Source organism: Parambassis ranga, chromosome 7 (genome assembly GCF_900634625.1).
Source record: "Parambassis ranga chromosome 7, fParRan2.1, whole genome shotgun sequence".
NCBI classification, from domain to species: domain Eukaryota; kingdom Metazoa; phylum Chordata; class Actinopteri; family Ambassidae; genus Parambassis; species Parambassis ranga.
This window is the reverse complement of record NC_041028.1, coordinates 5,763,483-5,786,194: the sequence shown is the minus strand read 5'-3', so window position 1 is coordinate 5,786,194 and position 22,712 is coordinate 5,763,483. Positions and strand designations below refer to the sequence as shown.

General features: G+C 43.7%; 1 protein-coding gene across 1 annotated transcript in view; it reads left to right on the top strand.

Annotated features, from left to right (window-relative positions):
• The first annotated feature begins 676 nt into the window (after positions 1-676).
• plxnd1 (plexin D1) overlaps positions 677-22,712 on the top strand; it is a 59,601-nt gene continuing 37,565 nt past the window's right edge. Inside the window, exons 1-9 of the mRNA XM_028409873.1 lie at positions 677-2,106; positions 3,682-3,858; positions 7,283-7,414; positions 8,355-8,455; positions 12,222-12,351; positions 14,490-14,667; positions 14,866-14,974; positions 19,899-19,998; positions 21,366-21,464. Coding sequence (XP_028265674.1) covers positions 886-2,106; positions 3,682-3,858; positions 7,283-7,414; positions 8,355-8,455; positions 12,222-12,351; positions 14,490-14,667; positions 14,866-14,974; positions 19,899-19,998; positions 21,366-21,464 — 2,247 coding nt within the window. The 5' untranslated portion in view covers positions 677-885. The remainder of the gene's footprint in view (positions 2,107-3,681; positions 3,859-7,282; positions 7,415-8,354; positions 8,456-12,221; positions 12,352-14,489; positions 14,668-14,865; positions 14,975-19,898; positions 19,999-21,365; positions 21,465-22,712) is intronic.

The window sequence follows — 22,712 nt, the reverse complement described above, 5'->3', positions numbered from 1 at the left end:
GCGTTGGATAGATGTGAATGTCAAAAACCGGAAAGGTGTGCTGATGTGTCCATCTGGTAGCACTTTCACGGTGCTTACCGTACCGTATGTGCCCAAAAAAAATGGAACCCTCCGGATCTGCAGAACTAATCTAAGAGCCGAGGGATTTGGGCGCACAGGAGGTGGGACGGTGACCCGCCATTAACCTCCCAAGATGAGCGGAACCACGCAGGGAAGGTAGCTCGTCAAGTGGGTCACGTTAAAAGGAACAGTGGATAGATCCAACAACTTCATATGGTTTGGTGGAAAAAAATGATAAGTAAACAATGATCAATCACAGCAGAGAGGTCTGATAGAGCGCTTTGATGGGACGTGTCATTACAGAGAGGCAGTGCCATTCTTCAGGCTTAATGAGCTGACGCCCCTGATCCCAGTGCGCAGTTTTATTGACATCTGTAGGCTAATTTATTGAAGCTTTATAAATTATTTAAAAAAAAAAGTATAAATGAAATAAACTATCACTTAAACATAACTCCAAACAAGTTTGATTACTCTTGTCAAATCTCATGTTTAAGGACAATCTCCAGAAATTGCGCAACAGTAAATTTACTTTAAACTATTTTCCCTTACATGGCTATTGTTTAAAGATCATAAAACCCTCAGCCTGGCATTGTGGCTCAGTTTGCCTCAGGAGAGAGGCTGCTGAGCAGCACAGTGGGCAGTGAGGGACAGAGTAGGCAGCCTGAAGAGGAAGCACGACTCGCTTATCGCGTCATTCTGGGTTTAGGCGTTGAGCAGGAAACAGCCTTTCCTCTCGGATTGTCGCAGTAGGAACAAACACACATTTTTGTCTTTGCTCAATGCACCCCACGGCACAGAACACGCGGAAGCCGGTCAGAAGGAAAAATGCCTCCTTCGATAGAGATAGCTGTTCTGCTTCTCGGCGTCCTGGCTTTGGAGGCGCACCGGAGTGCCAGCGCGCTGCTCATCCAACAGGCGTTCGCGTCTCCAAATCAGACCAATAACTTTGTGGTGGACCCGGTGTCCAGAAAGGTCTACCTGGCGACTGTTAATACGGTTTACCAGCTTAACAGGACCTTGAACGTCGAGGTGGAAAAGAGGACCGGACCGGTGGAGGACAACCTGTTGTGCCATGCGCCACAGCTGCCCCAGGCTCCGTGCGAGCATCCCAAATTTCTCACCGACAACTACAACAAGTTGCTGAAGCTGGACCGGGAGCAAGGGGTCGTAGTGATGTGTGGATCGGTGTATCAAGGCTTCTGCGAGCTTAGGAAAATGGAGAATATTTCGGAGATAGCGGTGGAGTTCCCACCTCAGGGCGAGAAGACTGTTTTCCCCAGCATGCTTAACATCGCTGCCAATCACCCGAACGCATCCACAGTGGGGCTCATCTTCAAGAGCCACGAGGGAAACACCCGGCTTCTCGTTGGGGCGACGTATACAGGGGCTGGGAGCCAATTCTTCCCCAGAAACCACAGCAAGGAAGACCTGCGCTTTGAAAACACCCCGGAGATCGCCATCCGCTCCTTGAACATAAAGGACTTATCCAGACTGTTCACCTATGACATTAACCCGTCAGAGGATAATGTATTCAAGATCAAACAGGAGGCCAAAACCAAAAACAAACTCAACTTCGTGCACGCATTCATCCAGAAGACTTACTCCTATATTGCCTTCAACAATGATGCAAAAATGGGCCACAAGGAGAGCCAGCCCAACAGCATCCTCTCCAGGATATGCCTTGACACCGAAACCCCCCGAAAACCCACGGGACCGGAGAGCAGAAAGCTCACGGAATCCTACATTCAGATGCCTCTGCAGTGTGGATTTAACGGGAACATTTACAACCGGCTGATGTCCGCGTACCCAGCGGAGATCCACACGGATGATGACGGAGGGAGTAGCCCGGAGCCTTACCTGTTTGGAGTGTTCTCCAAGGCGGACAGAAAGTCCGCTCTGTGCGCATTCAAGTTTGGAGACATCGAGGAGATGATTCGACAAGGCCGAAGAAACTGCTCCCAGAACTCTCCCAGCAGGGACGTTCAGGTGCTGGACAGCGTCATCCAGGGCTCCGGAGCAGCCTGCGTTCAGAAGGGAAACCTGGTGGTAAGGCTGATTCTTTTTTTCTTATTTTTTATTTACGCAAAACCTCAGTCCACAAAATTAACCTCACCAAAAGACTTATGTGCTTCATCATTTTATAATTATATGTAATGTATTTTATATGTATTAACCTTATGGTTTGTTTTTCATTAATGCAGCATTTTGTGCACATTCAGACTGAAGCTCCTCACTCACACTGTGTCTGATTTATGAACCTTAAAGACTTGGTCTGCTGTATCTCTCTGACACTCTCCATTTATGCTAAGGAGCAGTTATCCTCTTTAGCCCTTAGGATTATGAGCTGGAGAGAGAGAAAGAGACAGAGTGTGTGTGTGAGGATCTCCCATGTAAGGAGTAGAGTGGTCATGATGGCTGGAATGAACCTCCAGAGCCACACTGCTGAGGGTTATGGGAAGGGTGAGACTCCTCTCACACCAGTGACTCCCTGTCTTATCAAAAAGAGGAGGGTCAGGAGTTTACTATGTTTTGCATGTTTTTATAGAGTGTGCACAGCTCACTATAACACAACCACAAACCGAGCACAATATTTGTGGATAAATAGCCTCTTTGTTGTAAACACATGGTCAGATATTATCTTGTGTTTTTGACTGCATGCTTCTCAGTGGAATACCAAACTTAAGTATTTGCCCTTAAGGAAACTGCAGCATCGCACACGATGTTTTCCATCTATGTCATCCCCTCTGTGTGAATGCAGTCTGATTATAAAAGGGAATTTAATTTATAGGAATGCAGTGATAAGTCAGGCTTTTCACGGCACCGATTTTGACTGACAAGGTTAAGGTCAAAAGAGGCTCTCCCTCGACAACTAAGTTGCCCTCTTCGCTGGCACTGCCTTGTCGGCTGTGGCCCCCGGGGGTCCTCTGCTGCTCTGACCAGTTTTCCGAATGCTCTCTGAATTGGCCCACAGGCCTTTCCTGAGACAGACAACGGCTCACTTTAAAGTTATTTAGCTCTGTGTTTTTCCACTTGTTCGTAACTTAACCTACTTGGAGCCTAAAGTTAGTCTTTCTTTAGTTTTTTTTGCATGATGTGGCTTTGGCCGTTGAAATGTGATCTTTTTGTAGTCGACAGTTTGAAGGCCAGCTCTGACAGAGAGCCAGACACAATTTATGATAAGAGAGATGAGGCCTCGAGCAGAAGGGCCCGTGGGAAACGACTCTACAAATATCCACTGTGCTTAATTCTTTTTTTTTCTTCTTCTGCATGCTCTAAAATATTCAGAAAATTCCCAATAGATCCTGGTGCTCATCCGAGCGCTGCACTAATGTTTTATCATTGCCCGCTGAGGATTTGACAAAAGCAACGTCTTATGAGTGTTGAAGACCCTTGTAAGCCCTTTTCAAGTATTCACAGAGATGTCTGAAAAGTGATTTAGAAGAATGAGCAGCACACAGTGTGATAGCTACTATCAGTGCTTGTTTTTTGCCGACACTTTCATCGCACAGTACTCCTTTTGTGCCTCTAATCAGTGTAGCATGCTACATAGCATGCTACATAATAATAATAATAATAATGCATAATAATTGATCTCTCTTTCTCATGTTGTGTGTGATCCAGTTGCAGCCCGAGCAGCTGGACTGCGGTGCAGCCCACCTGCAGCACCCCCTGGCTCTACGGAGGCCCCTGAGGGCCCTACCCCTGTTTGAATACACCGGCCTCAGTTCTGTCTCTGTGGACAACGTACACAACCACACTGTGGTTTTTCTGGGAACCAGTAATGCCCGGCTTCGTAAGGTGAGACGCTTCACAAACACGTGGTTTCACACACACACACACACAAATGCAGTGCTTTGATTGAGACTTTTCCAAACGAACACAACCTCGGGTCATAACAGAGTTGGTCACTGCTGAATGGAGTTAATACTTTTAATGTGATGGATCCCCGAGGCCTGGAAAAACTATAATAGCAGCAGTTACGTAGTACGGCTCTGATGTGGCTGCCGAGTCTCTCAATAAACCAAACTTAGGTGTGTGATGAAATACAAGCAGGAATGTCTGCTTTCATCTTCTGTTGTCACCAATCCAACCAAGCCCCCCCACTACATCCACCTATGACCCATTCTGGGCTCTAAGTAGTCCTAATCATGTGCTTTAATGTACTTCAGACCTGGTTATTGTCTGACAGATAATAACAGGAGTGGCTGACGACATATGACCACAAACATTTGCAGAGGGTCCAGCTTGTAAAAACCTTTTCCCTGTCCAATTAAGAGCATTCCGTAATTCTGTCTGAGGCACATTCCTAGTCACCCCTGACTGAGCTGGCTAAGCAGCAGAACAGCCTTCAAGCTGCCCTACAGTTCTGTGTGTGTGTGTGTGTGTGTGTGTGGAAACAACATGCTTTCTGACCCTATTGTTCTGCATTAGCCTGGTACCTTTTACAGCATTAAAACCATTCTGCTGCAGGGCCCAGAGAACAGGGCTCCTTGTTTTCCACTGCTTCAGCCCCAGCTGAGCACGCAGTAATTGGTTTTTGGATAGTTTATATACCGGATGCGCCGCATTGGTCGGGATGGTGTGCGTGTTTGTGTATGTCTGTTTGCCTGATTGCAGGTTTGACTGTGTTTTTAGGTGTTTGACTTTGTCGGTAGGCCAGCACGAGCAGTTCTACGTGTTTACTCACGGCATACCCTGTGATTATGTGCCATATGTGTGTGTGTCCGCCTTTCTGTGACCTTACTCTGTGCTTTTTAACTCCATGTACCTCTCATTGTTTGTCTGCGCATGTGTGTGTGTGTGGTAGTGTCGCTTAGAGTGTGTGTGCCCCGAGGATAGAGCTGTTACAGAGGTTAATGGTGCTGTTAGTGTGTGTAATGTGATTCTGACTGTGAGTTTGGCTCAGACTAAACACAGGGGAACAGTGGTTGAGATTAAGTTAGGCCTCTTTTACTGTCTTTGAGAGAGCCCTCAGTGAAGTAATTTGTAATTACATGCATTTTTTAATGAAGTCTCCCCCTCCCCTTACAGCTGACTTCCATTTTCTGCCTCTCACCGAGTGTCCACCTTTATCTCATTCATTTTCGTCCAATTTTACTCCCTCAATTTGTTGCCTCACTGTCCCCCCCGTCGTCCCCTCCTCTCCACCTTCACTCAAATATAAAAGCCCCTTTGATTCATTTTCCAAACAAACACACTTTATCTCTTTCTTGTTCTCCTGCCCCTCCTACATCCATCTTTATTCTCTCACCCAGGTATACACACACACACACACACACACACACACACAGAGGGAATGACTGCACAGCAGCTGAGCACTCCTTGTTGAAAAGGGTCTTTCATCTGCATGAAGATAGACAGAGAATGGAGTCACAGCAACCTGCCAGTACAGCAGGTGTTTTGTTGCCTGACCTGGTGGCTCCTCACTGCTGCACCTCCTCTGTGCTCCTTTCTGCTCCCTGTCCAGGTGTGTGGGCTGCTGTTTATTCACTCCTTGCTGTGTCACTCTGTGTATGTGTTTGTAGTCGCTGGGGTGCAGGGTGAAGACATGGCACAGCTGCTCACTATCACTAAGGCAAAAGAGCCTTAATGTGTGTGTGTGTGTGTAAATGGGTGGGTGGGTTTTGTAAAAAGACAGTGATGTTTTGGGGGCTGAGATAATGCCTTTCATCACTGTTTAAGCCAGTGCTTTACTAAGCTTCTGTCTGCTCTGGTTTAACATTAACCAGCATATCTCAGTGGGTGGTGATGTGTGTGTGTATGTGTGTGACAGCCATGTTTGTGTATACTCAGCGGATGGAGAAGTGACACAGCCCCGCTCTTGTTACCAGATGCTGGCCAGTTTGCCAGTTCCTCTGGATGGCAGGATGTCTCGGCTGAAGGGGCGACCCGACAAATCGCAGAAATGAGAGCTTTGACTGTCTGCGTGACAGGAAGTCTCACTCAGCAGAGTTTGTTGTTTCTACACAGCTCTGTGTGTGCGTATGTTTGTGCGTACGTGAGAACATGTCGCCCATTTTATTATCTTGAGCTCTGAGAAGGCCACAGTGTAGATAAATCACTGCTCAGTGGAACAAGATTAGGCACACTGCTCAGACAAAGTACAGAGGAGGTTCACAAAAATATTATAGAATAAAAAATGAACCGTTGTTGCTCTCTTGTTAAGTAAAGTTTCCGACAAAAGAATGCCCTTGTCTTGCTGATATTGCCATGTTGGCCTTTAATTGTGGATGAGTAAAGTCAAAGATTAATTAAACCATTGTTTGGACATTTATTCAACACTGTATACAAAAGAACAACAGCCTTCTCCTTATCTTCCCTCCCACACAGAGGCAAAGACCCCCTTCCTATGGAACACCATAAGGACAAGTCATATTGAGAGCTGCAGTTATCATACAGGACTGTAAATTATGATGCCTTCAAAGATTAGAGACAAACCTGTAAAAGCAGCCAAGAACAGATTTGATGCTTTAATAAGTGGAACAGTCCAGCCGGCAGGGCCTGACTTTAATCCAAATGGAGGAGAAGGTGGAGTGAGTGAGTGAGTGGAGCCGAGGTGGGCGGGGCAGCTGCACAAAGCTGCTATACCCTTACACACACCCATGTTTAACTACTATGACCAATTATTTACACAATTTCGAAGAGTTTGAACAACATTAACAATAGTATATGTGTTTTTGTAGTTGCCATATAAAGTACAACTTTTTCCCAGAGTCCCCTTGTTCTCCAGTGGAAGAGCTTCAGTTCCCTTTTTCACTGATTGAACAGTCAGCAGCTTTGCTTACACATGGTATGACAAGGAAGTCTGAAAAGCCTAGAATGCTGCTCCCCTTTATGCCGCAGGAGGTGTGGTACCTCATATTGCAAATATGTTAGCAGCATATCATCAAACTGCAGGCCGCCTGCTTGTGCTGCTGAAGTATATTGCATATTTCCAGTTAGAATGACTTGCTTTGCTGCCAAAACCTTAAAACTGCTGAAACATGCAATGTTACACAAACAGGAAAACATGGCGCTCTCTAAATCTATCATGGGGTCAGGTGTGATCCCCACCCTGTATACAGATAGAGAGGGTATTTTCTCTGACTTTCTCTCACTATTTGAGACATTTCTCTACACAGAAAGTAAAGTAGAAAGTTGCTGAGTTGACTTTTCTTTGTAGTATTGCACCATGTTGCACTTTGCTCCAACCCGTGTGTCTGTTTTTTTTTTTTTTCCACAGCTCACCCTCCTGCCGAACATGACCTTGGCCAGTCAGTGGACACTGAAGCTGCCGACCAGTGAAGCAGTCCACCACATTATGACCTTCGACCCCAGTGACAGAAACTTCCTTTATGTCATGACCTCTCATCATGTAAGATAATTAACTCCATGCTGGGTTTCTGTTTGTTGAATGATGTCGCTGATATCTGCACACCCCCCCCCCCCCACTCCCCCCACAAAAAATAGTGGAAAAATTCTCCAGACATGAATAACATCCACAAACCTTGTTCTAGTATAACTACATCTACTAACTGTATGCAGGATGTAGTGTGAATCCACCCATCTCCAAAACAGGCACCTAGATGGATACAATGAAGGCCACCGGAGGGTGAACTCTCCCTATTATTACACTAATAATTTAACTTCATGACAGAAGAGACTGTCATAAGGTTGTCATTAAATCTAATATATATTTTTTTTACCCCTAATGAACTTAATATTAAAACAGAGGATGGATTTTAACTATGAAATCCTCAACAGAGTGCTAAAGCGGAAAATGAGTCGAGTAGTACTCACATTTCTCTTGGCTTAAAGTCAAGATGAAAATATGTATATTGTTCTCCTTTATTCTGACATATGAAACCATTACATCTGTACATGTAAACAGATACTGTATGTGAGTGTAACGTAACTTGTCAACAACAACTTCATCTCCTGTGGCCACCCACAAGCAGGCTAATCAACAAACTTCATGGTATAAACTATGGATAATAAACCTTGATTGATTTTTATTGAGGTTAGTGTTACTCATGTTTTTATTGTAAATGTATTATTTTAGGAAAGAGTGTAAATCCTCTTTTTTCCTCACAGGCAAATTTAATTAGTTTTGTCTGGCCGTTGGATTTAAATCCCAGACACTCAGATTACAGTGATACAAAACAGACAAGCAGTAAATCAAATCCAAACTGTCGTTGAGTAATTTTCTGTCAATTGTCCCTTCATTAGTTCTCTGTTAACAGTCAGTGTGCATCCTAAACAAGCTGTGCTTTCCTTTTTGTCACAGCCTTGTTTGTGTTTTTTGTGCTGTGCAGATGCTGAGAGTGAAAGTGGCAGATTGTGACCAGTGGAAGAGCTGCGGTGACTGTTTGGGAGCAGGTGACGCCCACTGTGGTTGGTGTACACTGGAGAATAGGTAAGAAAAACACAGACAGTGTCTGTTTTTTTAAACTGTCCTCCTCTGACTCTTCTCTGCAGCCATAGAAGCTTCCTGGTGTAAACAAAAAGCATGGATGTCTACTGTCGGCAGGGGTGCAGCTGCAGATGTTCATAAAAGTGATTGACTTAATACCCACTTTGAAGCAAGATGCTATTGATGGCACAATAAAATAATTTCATGTTTTAAATCAATAAACCCACTGAGGCTTGTTTGCTGGTTTTCATCGTCCTCGTTCTCAATTTCAAAATGTCGTCCGCCTGAATGAGCCTTGGCAGTAACAGAGTGTGTTTTTGGGGTTGGAAAGCTGTTGTTGGATCGAGCAGCATTGATTTGCTTTTCATTAGGCCTCAGACTCGAGGGTAACATCATTGTTTGGAGCGGTCCCCTGGTTTTTTTGGATAGTTCACGGAGGGAGTGTCAAGCTGGGGGCGCCCAGTGAGGAGTGACTTGGCTGAAGTGTAACTGTGAGCGAGCGAGAGTACACTGTGATTAATGTGGCTCTGTCAGGACTAGCTATCTGGACCCTGTGCTTTTCAGGGAGAATATGCATGGTGTCGGGCTGTGTTTGTTTGTGTGTGTGTGTGTGTGTTGGTTGGTTGCTTGGTGATTAAAGCAGATCAGACGAGATAGTGAATTTTGTGATGAGCCGTGCTGCAGCTCTGGAGACTCTGGCATTGCCAGCGGCCATTCAGAGCTGGAAGAGTGGAACTGATGAGTGCTGTGTGTTTGTGTGTATGTGGTCAGAGTGTCTCACTGTCATCTCCCTGTCTCTTCTCCTTATTTATCTATCTGTCGTCTCTTTATCCCAGTCTCTTTCTCGCTTCACTGAATTTTTTTTACCCATGTGATTCTCTCAGTCTTCAGTTTCTTTTTTTTTTTTTCGTGCCCGCGTATTTTCCAGTAGCTTTGAGAATTTAGCCATCCCTCTCTCAACCTCCCTCTCTGTCTCTTCTTCTCCTCCCCCAGTGCCCTTGTACTCCTCTCTATCCCTCTACAAAGGAGCGTTGATTGTGATGATGGTGGTGGGAGGGAGAGTGCACACTGGTTCTTTTGACAAGGAAATGTCAAAGTGTGTAAGCCTGTGTGTAAGTATCAGCATGAGTGTGTGTGTGTATCTCTGTCTGGCTCTCAGAGGCCAGGGAGCTGATGTCATGAGTGTGTGTATGCGTTTGATGCACTGTTTGGCCAGTCATGCCGGCCGCTGTGCTGGCGCTGTGGCCTGAGAGCCCGGGGGTGGGGGTGGGGGGGATCAGGGGGTTGACATGTGTGGGGGTGGATGGTCTCCTCCATCACCTCACTGCCTGATCCAAACACTGAGGACAGGGCAAGGAGGAGGAAAAAAAGGACCACTATACTATCTGGCTATCTGTGAAGCCGCCACTGTTACTGTGAGAGCTTGTTTGATTTTATGCAGGGTTATGACGTTTCCCGGCATGTCGTGCATGTAGACACGTCTGTTTCGCTTATTGGAGGCTGCATTGTTGTTTGAAAACCAGAGCCACCAGAGATAAAGCTCCGTCCCTGATCACTCTTTTCATGCTGGGGCTGGTTTAATCTGCCACATGCAACAAGAAAGTGCTTTGAAAATCTTTATTTGAATCAAATTATGCATCACATGCCGTCTTAGCTGTTCACAAATTATCATGCTTATCTGCATGTGCTTATCTCACAGTGACTTGTGTGTGTGTGTGTGTGCGCAGTTACAGACGCTCATATGTTCTCCTGCTGGCTTCCCACCTTATCTGACATACCGACACTTAAGAGGTGATGAGTTTTCTCAGGTCATATTTTAGCTGCATATGTTGACTCTGTTTATTTTAAGGAGCTCTTTAAAAAGCTTTTACAGTCAGGTGGTGGATGTGAGAGGTTTACTTCTTTGAGGAAATCATTCCTTCCTACTGCTGATCAAATCACTTAAACAAAAGGAGAAAAGGAAAGAAAAACACATCATGATCTGAGTAACTTGATGCATTTGCTAAACAGTGGCTTCACCTCCCACACTGTTTATTAGCATTTATTTCAGGCTGCATTGTTTCCTTGATGGATGATAAAAAGTGTCCTCGATGTCTGCTTCAGTTTTTATTCCGGCTGACATTTAAGACAACACAATCTAAATGTATTCTTCTGTTTCAGGCTTCTTCTGTTACATTTTGCTCAGTTGCAGTGACTGAATTACGTGCAGCCCTCTGAATGATGGATTGAGGATTGGAAACACTTAGTTTGACTTTTTAAGGGGTCAAATTCCCCATCTATATATCTCTAGTAGCTACAGTGCCCTAAAAAAGTATTCATACCCTTGAACTTTTTAACATTTTGTCACCTTAAATCCACAAATCTAATGTATTTTATAGAGATTATATTTTTTAACACAAGGTAGCTCATAATGAAGTGTGACGTGGAATGAAAATGATTTTAAACATTTTAAGCAAATAAAAATCTGAAGTGTGTGGTGTAAGAATTCATCAGTTCAAGTCAAAATATTGAGTTTGGTACCTAACCCTGCGTGGTGAGCCAACCATAGAGCAAAATTACACAGAGATCCATGAGAGACTGGCTTGCTTTTAAAGCCAGACTCAAATGGCCACTCAAGAAACGGCAGTGTTTTGGCACCTGGCTTCTTTTCTCTGCCTCAAATGGAGGCATCAACCCAAGGATCAATTCAGGATCTGAATCAAATACTCAGCATTGACCAACGTTTAAAAGTCAAACCACTACAGTGTTACATTTCCAGCATGCCAGGCTGTTCATCTTAAAATTCAATTTAGTTGGTTTGATGGTTGAGTTTGCTGAAAGTGTGTTTAAAGTTTATGACTGTGGCACTCCTTTCTATTTTTAGCAGCCGACCTTATGGCCTCTCTGAGTCCCCGAGTGCCAGTGGTGCAGGGAATCTGGACACTCACTTTCATTGGACACAGACACACACTTTATTTTAAAACAACTGTGAATGTGTGAGGGGGGAAGTGGGATGTGCCAAACTCATTATCTGTTAGGAGGACGTTGCTAAATGGGGCCTGTTTGGTTTCTCCGTACTCTGAGGTCACTTTGTCCTTCCAGTCTGCACTACAGATGAAAAGAAGCCAACAGTGCAGTTCATTAGTAAAGCAGGAGTCAGAGTGTGAGGCCACCTTGCTTGTTGAATGCCCTCTTACAATTCTTCTGTCCCAGACGTTCATTATACTCACAAATTACCACACACACACACACACATACACACACACTGTACGCTTTATAAGCAAACAAACTCACATTCATGGGCACACAGTTGCAGAATCAGTCTGGTAGTTTTATTATTCTGCTATCTGTGACTGGCTCCTGATCTTGGTGCCTGTGGGATGGGTTACCATAGCAATGTGTATGACCCAGAGTCAAGTAGTCTCTTGTGTTGAGCCCAGGAAACTGACAGCCGAGGTCTGAATGTGACATTAGGAGACCAGAGCACCTCATAAATCTGTGGGAAGCAGACCATGAAACCCAACGGTGAGAACTCGTCAAGTCCAGGAATCAAATGAAAATACAAAAGTTCATGCTCTCCTCACAAAGGACAGAACTTTCACCTCCCAGCTCTGTGTGTTAGTCTTGATTACCGACAACTGACTATCTGAAATGGGACAAACCAGGTGCTCTGTGCAGGCTAACAAGGGAATGTGTGAACGCTCATTAATGTCTGGTTGTTCAGTCCAGGAAACCTCCAGGATAAGACCTGATGATGGTGATATTTATGTATTTTATTCTGTCTCTGCAGATGTACCATCCAGAAGGAGTGTGCCCAGGGGCGGGTGGCACGCTCCTGGATCAGCATGGGTGAAGGCCCCCCGCAGTGCCCGTCCATGACCCTGACACCTCCAGAGATCAGCATCTCTGCAGACATCAAGGTATCATTATCCCTCATACATTGTTGGCTCCTACACATTATATATATATAATTGTTGCCATGACATCAAACAGACTGTGTATCCTTATAAAAGTATGCCTGCCATGAGGGCAGTTTATTTCAAGCTGATGTCTCATGATCACCTTTATAACTTGACACCTCACACTCACTCACTATTATTGTCCGGGCTGCTAATCATGCTAACACTGCTCCATAACCACAGCTATCCCTCTCCGCACAGTGAAGGTGACCCTCATGGTGTTGTTGTCACCCTTCTCATAGCAACTGGATCCAAACTGTAACTGTTGATCAATTCCATAATCCATGCGTGAACTCTTTGAAACTTTAGCACAGTGTTCTTCACCGCCCACACAGAAACTGACATAACCTCAGAGACTGTGATTATTTCATTTCAAATTGAATGTTCTGAAGTAAGAGTGTAACTACCTGAACTCCTGCCATCTGGACTGTAAATGAGCACTTGCTTCATGTAAGCTTGGAAATGACTCTGACTGAATGCTCTGAATGGATGGATTACAGTACTGAAACGTCGTTCTCACTGGACTGAGAGGAACTTTACTCCCACAAAACTTATGATAAATTCTGGACAGTGTTAAAGCAGCTCAAAGTCCCCATGGATCCAAAAAAATATATATGTTAACACACATTCCTCTATACTGAGAAATCTTATACCCACTAAACCAAAACACAAAAATCATTTTCACATTTTCAGGAAAAATGGGCAAGAAGAGAGGCCAACACAAGCTCCGCCCACCATTCAGCATCAGCTCTGCTTGTGAATAAGAGCGAGATGCAGTGGGAGAGATTCATGCAGATTTTCATTTTCTGTCTCCAGCAAAAAGATTGCGGCTGAATCTCAGGTAGAACAGACCAATCAGTGTCCTGTGGAAAAGAACTGATAGTTCTGGGTGGGTTTTCAGAGTAATGTTTGTAGATTCTCTCATTCATGGAGGTCATGTTATGTCCAAGAAATTAAATTGAGGCACCTGGACTCATCACCAAGCTCATACTTAGGACCTCTGTGGGTGGATCTTTAGTGAGACTCACAAAAACTGCAACAGGGCCAATTGGGGAAGTAGTATAATGACCCATTGTTGTTTGTGTATGAATGGAGGGGGACTCCTCCTTGAATGAGATGCCAGGACTGAGTTGTGGACAGGCGGGAGCTGATGTCTCAGCTCTCCTCCTCCTATTCAGGAATGTTAGTGTTTCCTTAATGCTCTCGTACTATGTCAAATCATTTTTAAATAATTTTAATAGTTGCTGTCTCACCAGAGAACAAGATAAGCTCCATTTTTGCTGTGTAGGCCCTGATTATGTGCCTCACCTGTCGACATGTGCCATCTTCACCTGTACTTTTTGTAGGTGTGTTTATTTGTAGTGTGATGCTGTGTATTAAATAGTTATTTCCTCCAGTCTGTGCATCATGTAACAGGATGATAACAATGTGATAATTAGCTCAGTTGAAATTTGACACTCGGAATATACTCGATCTTTAATTACAGATCATAATTAGACCTGACTCTGAGACGACAGGTCATTAATCGGCTCATTAATTGTGGATATTTGCTCGTTACCGAGTGTCTGGGCTGTAATCGGTCCACCAGCTGCCTGACCCACAGAGTCACGGGAAGCTCAGCTCAAGGTTGTCTCCCCAAACAGGAAGCAGCAGGCAGGAAACCGGGGCCTCGGCCAGGAAATGATCAATTCCACTGAACAATAGAGACTTAAGACATGTTAGCACACGCTGCCGGCCACTTCTGCTTCTACCTGCTGAGCCGCAGAAGATGTCTCATGCTGCTCTTCCTCTCTGCTTAACAGCCCACCCTCCCTCCTCCTCCTCCTTACTTTTTTCACACACTGAAATCATTTAGCTGAAATTCAGTCATGTCAGCGAGGTGTTATGTTTCTCATTATACGTCTGTCATACTTCATCACATACCCAGATTTAGATGTGAATGTAGCACTCTGCCATCTGTTTCTTCATTACACATTATTCCTCTATTTCTCTTCCTGAACTCATGAACAAACTTAAAGTAATGCCATCAGCAAAGTGCATTAATTCATTTTAAATAAGATGAGCAGCTGCTTATATTTCTGCTCATATATCTGTCATAGAATGTCGGCATCCTGATAAATGGCAGCGTTCCTGATCTAATCGACTCCCGGGTGGAGTGTGAATACGGGCCTGGAGTTTCTACAGCTGCCACAGTGCACCTGGATTACGGTTCCGCTCAGATCCAGACCTGTCCTCTGCTCCCTCGAGATACCTACCAACCCATTCTCCCTGGCACAGGTGAGATTTCAAAAGAGCTATCAACGTGGCTGTGTGCCAGTGCTATTTTTCCACACAAGTGCATTTTTTTTATGAGAACAAATGTAATTTCCCCTTTCATCTTCTAAAATGCAGCAAACTCAGTGTAGCGTCAGGATGTCTTGCTGTCTCGTCTGTGATACCATCTCCTGTTGTGTATACATGCCTCTGTTTCTTCAGATCACCTGACTGTGTCTGTGGCGATAAAAGTGAATGGCACACCTGTGGTATCTGGAAGCTTCATCATCTATGACTGCGAGAGGACGGGAGCAATACACCCCAAGACTTCGTGAGTCACACATTTATTGTCACCGTGGTTTATCTCAAATTCTTGATTTATTCAGAGGCGGTGAGGCATGGCCAGCTTAGAGCATCATTGTAATCCCTTACAACCAAAACTATTCAATTCACTGTGTGTGGAGGAGTATGGGAGGTGATTGATAAGTTTGTGGCCTAAGGTAGAGGGAGTCAGATTTAGAAAATAAATGAATGTACTGTAGATATTCCTTCATTTAAACACACATTTGTGGAGCAAATACACCATTCTTTGTAGAAGTCAATGGTGTTCAGAGAAGTCTCTCAGGAGTCCCTGATTGCTGAACCATCTGACCCATGGGGTTTGATGTGGATTAGTACACAGAGACCAGCTATCTGGCTTGTATCAATGTCTGAAGACCATGTTATGGATTCTGTCAATGGTCTCCTGTGTGGTGGTGGTGACCGGCCATCATGGATGGGGGTCATCACCCAGGCTTTCCTGTGCCACATTTGAGTTTGGCTGCCCATGTATTTACCAATCTGCTGTAAGAGAGAGCACCCTGCAATAGAGTTGCCACCATGCCCTCATGGACCTTCTTCTGTGATAAGATCAATTCTACCTGAAAGAGAAACAAAATGATTGAATGATGACTTCAACCTTGCAGCAGTTGCTTGTACATGTAAATAGAGCTGCATGACTCATTTGCTTTTATTTTAGGCCGATACCTTTTCCATCACCCCTTGTTGTCTGTCTGGTACTTCTACATAATTAGGACTTTTATTATATGGGACCTTTTTTACTTTATTTTAGTCCTATTATTAGTAATTCTACTATATTCACTGTTTAGACTTAATAAGGATAGATCCTTTCAAAACAAACCTTCCTACAGGAGACATATATACCAATAAACTACAATCAAATCAATTGTCTAAACAGCCTAAACATCTGCTGGACTCTTGATGGTATTTTAGCTGTGCACACACAGCTGGTAGAGTGGAAGAAAAGCAAAGCTCCTCTTGTGTTTGTCCACTTTGTCCCTAACTCTTCCTCTGATGTTTTTTCTGCTGCTTTCTATTTAGGCCTCAGTGGGTAAATACTGCCGACATGTCCTCTTGGAGGACTTACTGTGTGTTTGGCTTGCTCTAGGTTTCTCAGAGCTGGATCAAATGTGGGATTAATATGCTGTAAACGTTAAGCCAAAGGAAATTAGATATGTATGTCTGGCTGATCATGTTGATGTTTGTTTTTGTGAAGGACTGTGGACTTGTATGGCCTGGTCACAAAGAAGCTCTCTCATATCTGGAGGCAATCCAGCTGGCTTCCTCCTTCATGTTGGCCCATGTTAGGGGATCTACTTTTATCTGATGGGCAGATCTGAGGCTAGTAGGCTATCAGTGTGTGTGTGTGTGTGTGCGAGTGCGTGTGTGTGTGACTGATTCCATGAGATTGAAAAGTGTTTGTCCCTTTTGTTCACTTTTTGAAAGCAGTTTCGAGGTGCGAACACAGCAGTCGCAGGTACACGTGTGCAAGACTGCACCCAATATGTGCACATGGCCTCGGAGCTCGGCGAGGTCCGGGAGTGTGAAATTAGACGATGGTTTTTCGGAGGTGATAATGAGCAAAGTGCCATTCTCACAGGATGAGTGTCACACTGCAAAGTGTGGAACTCCTTTACTCTATCTGATTTTAATCACTGCATGCTGTTTTTTAATAATCCCTAAAGAGAGTCTCATGAGCCACTTGTCCTGAATGAAGCCAGGCAGTCGAATCCTTTGTTTTCTGCTTCAGGTTTTCTATACATAATTAGATCCTAACGTATTATTGAAAATCTAACACCCCCATGCTACTATTGTAATTACATTTTTGAGAGACAGCTGTTCATATGCCAAGTTTTACTTGCCAGAGTTGTAGAGAAATTTCCAATCTGATGTCTTTCCTTTGCTTGATTCGTCCCACTGATAGTCAGAAACCCTAAATTCTACTGTTTACAATCACATGAGTCAAAGGAAAACAGTTAATCCATAAGAAGTTTAATCAATTATTAACAATACAATTAGATTTTCAATAGTCCCACTTCATATATCAGTCAATAATTATGATATTACAGCAGCCACCATAGGTTAGCGACCTTCCACTCAGTGGCCACACCCTTTACGATCCAGCTAAACTCCAAAAGGACAGAATAAACCTCAAGAATGGTAAAGACACTAAGGTGTGCCATCTCTTTACAAAAGATCTGCTTTTACATACAGACAACCAAATAGGAATTAAAAACAATATGCTAATTTCTAGCTCAGACTTTAAACACTTAAAATTGGCATTAACAACAAACAAAGTTGACGTGTTTGATGACTCAGTTGTCTTGTGACAAAAAAACGCTGCTCAGCCCGTGAAACAAAAACACTTTTTAACTTATCTTGGCCTCTGCTGACTCAATTGACCATTAGCTTTTTTCTAGCAGGTCCATAAAATTAACAAAAAAATGCAGTGCTAAAAGGCGGAAGGACCCATTTTACCCCCCCAATAAATCAAGATAAACATGTTAAGAATGAGCCAAGATAACAGAGGAATATGTGCTAATCTAATAAGGAGAGTGTCACGGATACATTTATCATTATTAGGGTAAATCTGCAAGTTATTTTTGGACTTGGATAGAATAAATGCATAATTTGTGTGTTAAATCCTTGTATTGTTTTTTTAAAGAATGTGTGTGTTTGTGTGAGTGTGTTTAGACAGTTCAACCCTGACACATCCAAAGAAGCAACTGGACAAAGTGTTAATGACAACCAGACGATAGCATTCCAGCCTCACAGGACAAACACCCAATCTGCCCTCTCTCCCTCTTTATGTCTCTCACTCTCAAACACACACACACAGTTTCTGTTTTATTTGCTCTGCACATCTCTCAAGTTTTGTCATGTCTCGTTTTTCTTCAGCCTTTTAACCCCTTGCTCACTCTATCCTTCTCTGATGCCCCCCCCACCTTGAAACTGATCTTTTCTTCCAAACGTAGCTCTGTCTGACAGAGATGTGATTGAGGATGTGTGTTTAACCGCTGAGTCCACCGAGAGGCCCTGAGAGTGTGAGCCTGACTGTGTGTTTAGCTTGTGTGTGAGAGTGTGTGAGCATGGTCATTATGAGTAAGGGTGGCCAGTTTCACAGGGTATTTACTGTCAGTGTTAGGTCAAGCGGAGAGAGAGAGAGAGAGAGAGAGAGAGAGAGAGTGTGTGTGTGTGTCTGTGTGTGTGTGTGTATGTGAAAATGCATGTGGGTGGTGCTATTTAGGTGTTTTAGTGGGACAAAAAGGGAGTCAGGGAAAACAGAAAGACTGCAGCTGATAAGGGCCTTGAGGGGTCCCTTTCCTTCTAATCAGAACACACGCACACACACACACACACACACACACTTCAATTATGTTTCTGCATCCTTTTACACTCACTTCACCCAATCTACACACCCCCTCAGAGTGTTGTTATCTCTGGAGGCACTATCATTCCGAGTGTGGGACATCTGTTTCTTCCCAGAGGCAACACAGTGACACACACCCCCCACTTATACACACACACACACACACACACACACACACATTCATAGGCACTGTACAGTAGAGGTTTTACATTAGGTAGTTTATCTAGAAGACACATACACTTCTTTGTATTCAGTCCACACACACACTACCCAACCTCACCTCAGCCGCTCATCTAACCTTTGGAGAGATGACAGAAAACACATTTCAATAGACGTTGTCTTGGTACAATGATGTCCTGTACTGACCTGTATACCTTGCCCCTGTGGCACTTTTAATGATAAATGTCAGACATTAAGAGGCCACAATGACTCTGTAGTATCTTCTAGAATGTCTAATATTTTCCAACATTAGCTTTACAAAATAGCTATAGCTATATTTGTGCTTTTATAGGGGTGATACTTTTGTGTAGAAAATGTTAAACCTGACAGTTGTGGATTATTTTGTAGAAATGCCTGCTAAAGTATAGGAACCAGCTAGCACACAATACGAGGAAGAAGCAGAGCTGCATGTAATAAATGAAAGAAGCAACATCAGGATTAATGGCACAGCTGACCAGCTGAGGGTGTGTTTTTGTGTTAGCACAGATATCTGCTGCGGAGATTTTAACACCTTTCCATGCAGGTTAGTTGTTTGTTGGATGATTTCTATAGATTTATAGTAAAAAAAAGTGTCTTAAACCCAGTTGAAGGACCAGGAGGAAGCTGTATTTATGCTATAAATTCAAAACATGTGACTCATGAAGCAGTATGGCTGTCTGATGTGTGGAAAAGCACAGATAAATAAAATGTCTCAGGCTTTGGAAACACAGGCAACACTTTAATGGGATTAGAGTCATCCTTTAACATGCAAACAAGGTCCCAGATGTAAAACCTCCCTTTAACAGTTGTTCAGCAAAGAGCTCAGAAACAGACATTTTCTGCTCACTTCCTCAAGAACAGTGTGTACACGTGGACATGTCTCAGACCAGTGAGCATGAATTATAGAATGTTTACAGGCCATAGATGGGCCAGAATATTTCAATGTAGGCCGGGTGAAATCAGCCTTGATCTCACCGAGATATAAATGCAAGAGACAGCATACACACACATCATCATCATCATCATCATCATCATTTCCCAGCCTGAGTGTTTATAGAGGAGTGCTTTGTTTCATCTCAGCAGAATTTAGCCTCGTCTGACCTTTCTCTTGGCTGTGTTGTAACTGTGGAATAAATGTCTGCTACTGTGACTAATCATTCCTTCCTTTTATTAAAGGTAAACTTTGATGCCTGTAATCAGTTCGTTTGTGTTGTTCTCCAAAATATGTCAGAGTTCCTCATATTAGAAAAGCACCGCATGGGAACAGATCACAGGGAGATTCCTGCACAGAATCAGGCCTGATTTAATCACATCTTAAACTCTTTGCATGTATGTGTTTCTCCATCAGATGTATGAGCTGTCTGAGCACCAGGTGGAAGTGTTACTGGGACCCTGAGAACCATTTATGTGTCTCCAATAAAGATGAGTCAAAGCACAACCTGCTAGAGGTGAGTAATTCTCATTGTAATCCATCAACCATTCAGACGCCCGGAGAAGCTCATGATACTAAGATCCCACAAGTCCGAGTCTCAGACATAATCCAGACTCTGCTGTCTAAAAAAAAAACTCCCAAGTGCTCTGTAATGATCGGAGTCCAGACGGGTTAGGCAAGAGCAATCATGTGGTAATTCAGTGCGAGGTTACGAGTGGCACAACTACAGTATGTAGAAATGTTGGAAACGGCTATAAAATCTCAGGAGGTTCTGGTTTTTACAGACTCATAACAAGGTAATGTGACATTTTAAAGCTCCTCTTGCTGCCTCTAAAGTTTCTCTTCTTGGCAGTTTTATATAGATAGATAGAGTAGAAGGATAGATTCACTGTGCCCATGTATGTGTAGGAAAATAAATGTCAGGACTGCTTGATGCGCACAGATGAACGTACACCTACATCTTTAGCTATTGATTCCCTGAAATGCCTCAAATGTGGTTCTATGTATGAATATTTGAATGTCACATACATTTCTTGCTGTTTACTTGACAAACAAATAACAAGGCATGAGGGGATTAAATGGTGGTGAAAGTGGGTGATTTTCAACTAGTGTTGCCTCTCAGAGCCCAATTAAAGCTCCCCAGACACGACATCAAGACCAAGTCAGACCATCAGACCAGCGCTGTATATCTGTCCCCCCTGGCAGGTTTATAGCAGAGCCAGATCCCATGTGGTCAAGCAGACTTTGGCCCTCAGGCCGACTTGATCTGAGTCTGTCCACACTACTGGTTCCAGAGTTAGATGGGAGAGGATGTGACTCACAGACCTCTGGTCAGCTGCTGGTCAACTGGTCCTAACTGGTGTTTATGCATTTTATTGCCATGAGTGTTCAGCCTTCACTTGTCACATGGCCTCCTGAAAAGAGAGTTTCTGTTAAGCAGCGGATGTCACAAAGACATCATTGCTTCTTTTTTTGCACAAATGCAATAAATTCTAGTCAGGCGTGTTGTTTCAGATCCCGAGACACAACCAAACAAACATGTGAAAGCACAAGAGGCTGGTGCTTTTTATGTTGTTTTGTTACATTTTTGGCTTTTTTTATTGAACATGAAAAGTGGGGGTTTATAATGTAGGTCATAAGGAGATGATGAGGTGGGCTGTTTCTGTTCTGCTGAGCCCATCCCAGTGTCCGGTGGGTCTGTTTTTCTAATCCCTCGTCGTCTCGCTATTTGAAGCTATTGTTGTTTCCCCTCAGAGTGTGACTTCACCCTCTCATTTCCTCCTCCTCCAGATAAACAGGACAGGTATTTTGGGGTTGCGGATGTGTGCAGGGGAGCCATTGTTTATTTTAACTCTTATATGTCACTTCCTGCTTTTACCACAGAATGCAGCATCCTGTCCCAGCATGGTGGCTTCTGATGCCCCTCCATCACCATCAGGAATGGTCCAAGACTTCATCCTATCCCTGCACAACATCCAGGAGGTATGACAGACTAGCCTCCAGCTACAGAGCCGGACTTGGGCTTTGTCCAAAATGCATGTTGTGAAAATGATTGGAATAAAACTGAAGCATATGGTGTGTTTGCTTCAAGCTGAGTTAAACACAGATGGATATTTGTGTGCTGTGATTTGGGTCAATGAACGAGTAAAACCTGATCTCCGTGTTGTGAAAAAAATGAAGAATGAGCGGGTATCTTTGTGCTTATGTTGCTCACGGCTCAGCTGTCTGGGCCCGCCACGTCCTCTGGTATCTAACTGTGACTAGCTGAGTTGTGTCTTCGTCAGCACAGTGTATACAATGTGCTGTCGGTCTGAGGTGGCAGGAGCTTAATTTTCCTTGTGCTTATTTTAAATAAGGCTAGTCCGTCCAGATCAGTTTCTTAAACTCTTATTCTCATTCCTAATCCATGCTGAGCTAGTCAGACGCTGATCCTGCATCACTGATAAGGACGCGACTGGGATCTGCTAAAAATTCCAGTGCTGACTAGTTGCCAGGCGTGGTCACTCACACGCCTAACCCTGGCTGGCCTCTCAAGCCATCTCCTGGTGTGTTGCTATGGTGACAGACACTGAGTCACATGCAACATCCCCCCCAACAACACACACACACACACACATTTCCTCAGGGCAATCTGGATGTATTTGGCCATTCCTACTACTCTTTATTAGGGAAGTTTATACACACACTGACGTTTGAATAACATCTTCATCTTGTCAACGACTCAGCAGAGCAGGAAATGTGCTGTCAGTCAAAGTCATTCTCTCCAAGAAAACATCACCATCTCTCAGATCCCTCTGGTATTAGTGTTGGTTTGGTTCCCACAATAAAAATATCAAATAGGAAAAATGGTTACAGTAAAACAGAAACTCACCAGGTTTTTTGTTTTTATATATAAATTCACACTGAACCTAATTTTAGTGAAAAATAGAGCCTTCCAGGTGCCAAAAAAAAACCACACACAACAAAAAAGGCTTCTCCGGTGTCAAAAAGGCCCAGTGAAACAGCAGACTCCTGCAGAAGCTGTTGAAAGTAGACCAATTTAAGCCGGCTGGATTCACAGACAAATTACTTCTTCCACTTTAAGCACTTATCCTTTAATGCTCTCACCTATCTCAGCTTCTATATGGTGTTCACATATCTTGGCTCAGTTAAACTCGGGGCAGTCATTTTGTGAAGAATGAATTCATATTCATTATTCTGACTCCCTCATGACTCGTCGCGGTGTGGGAG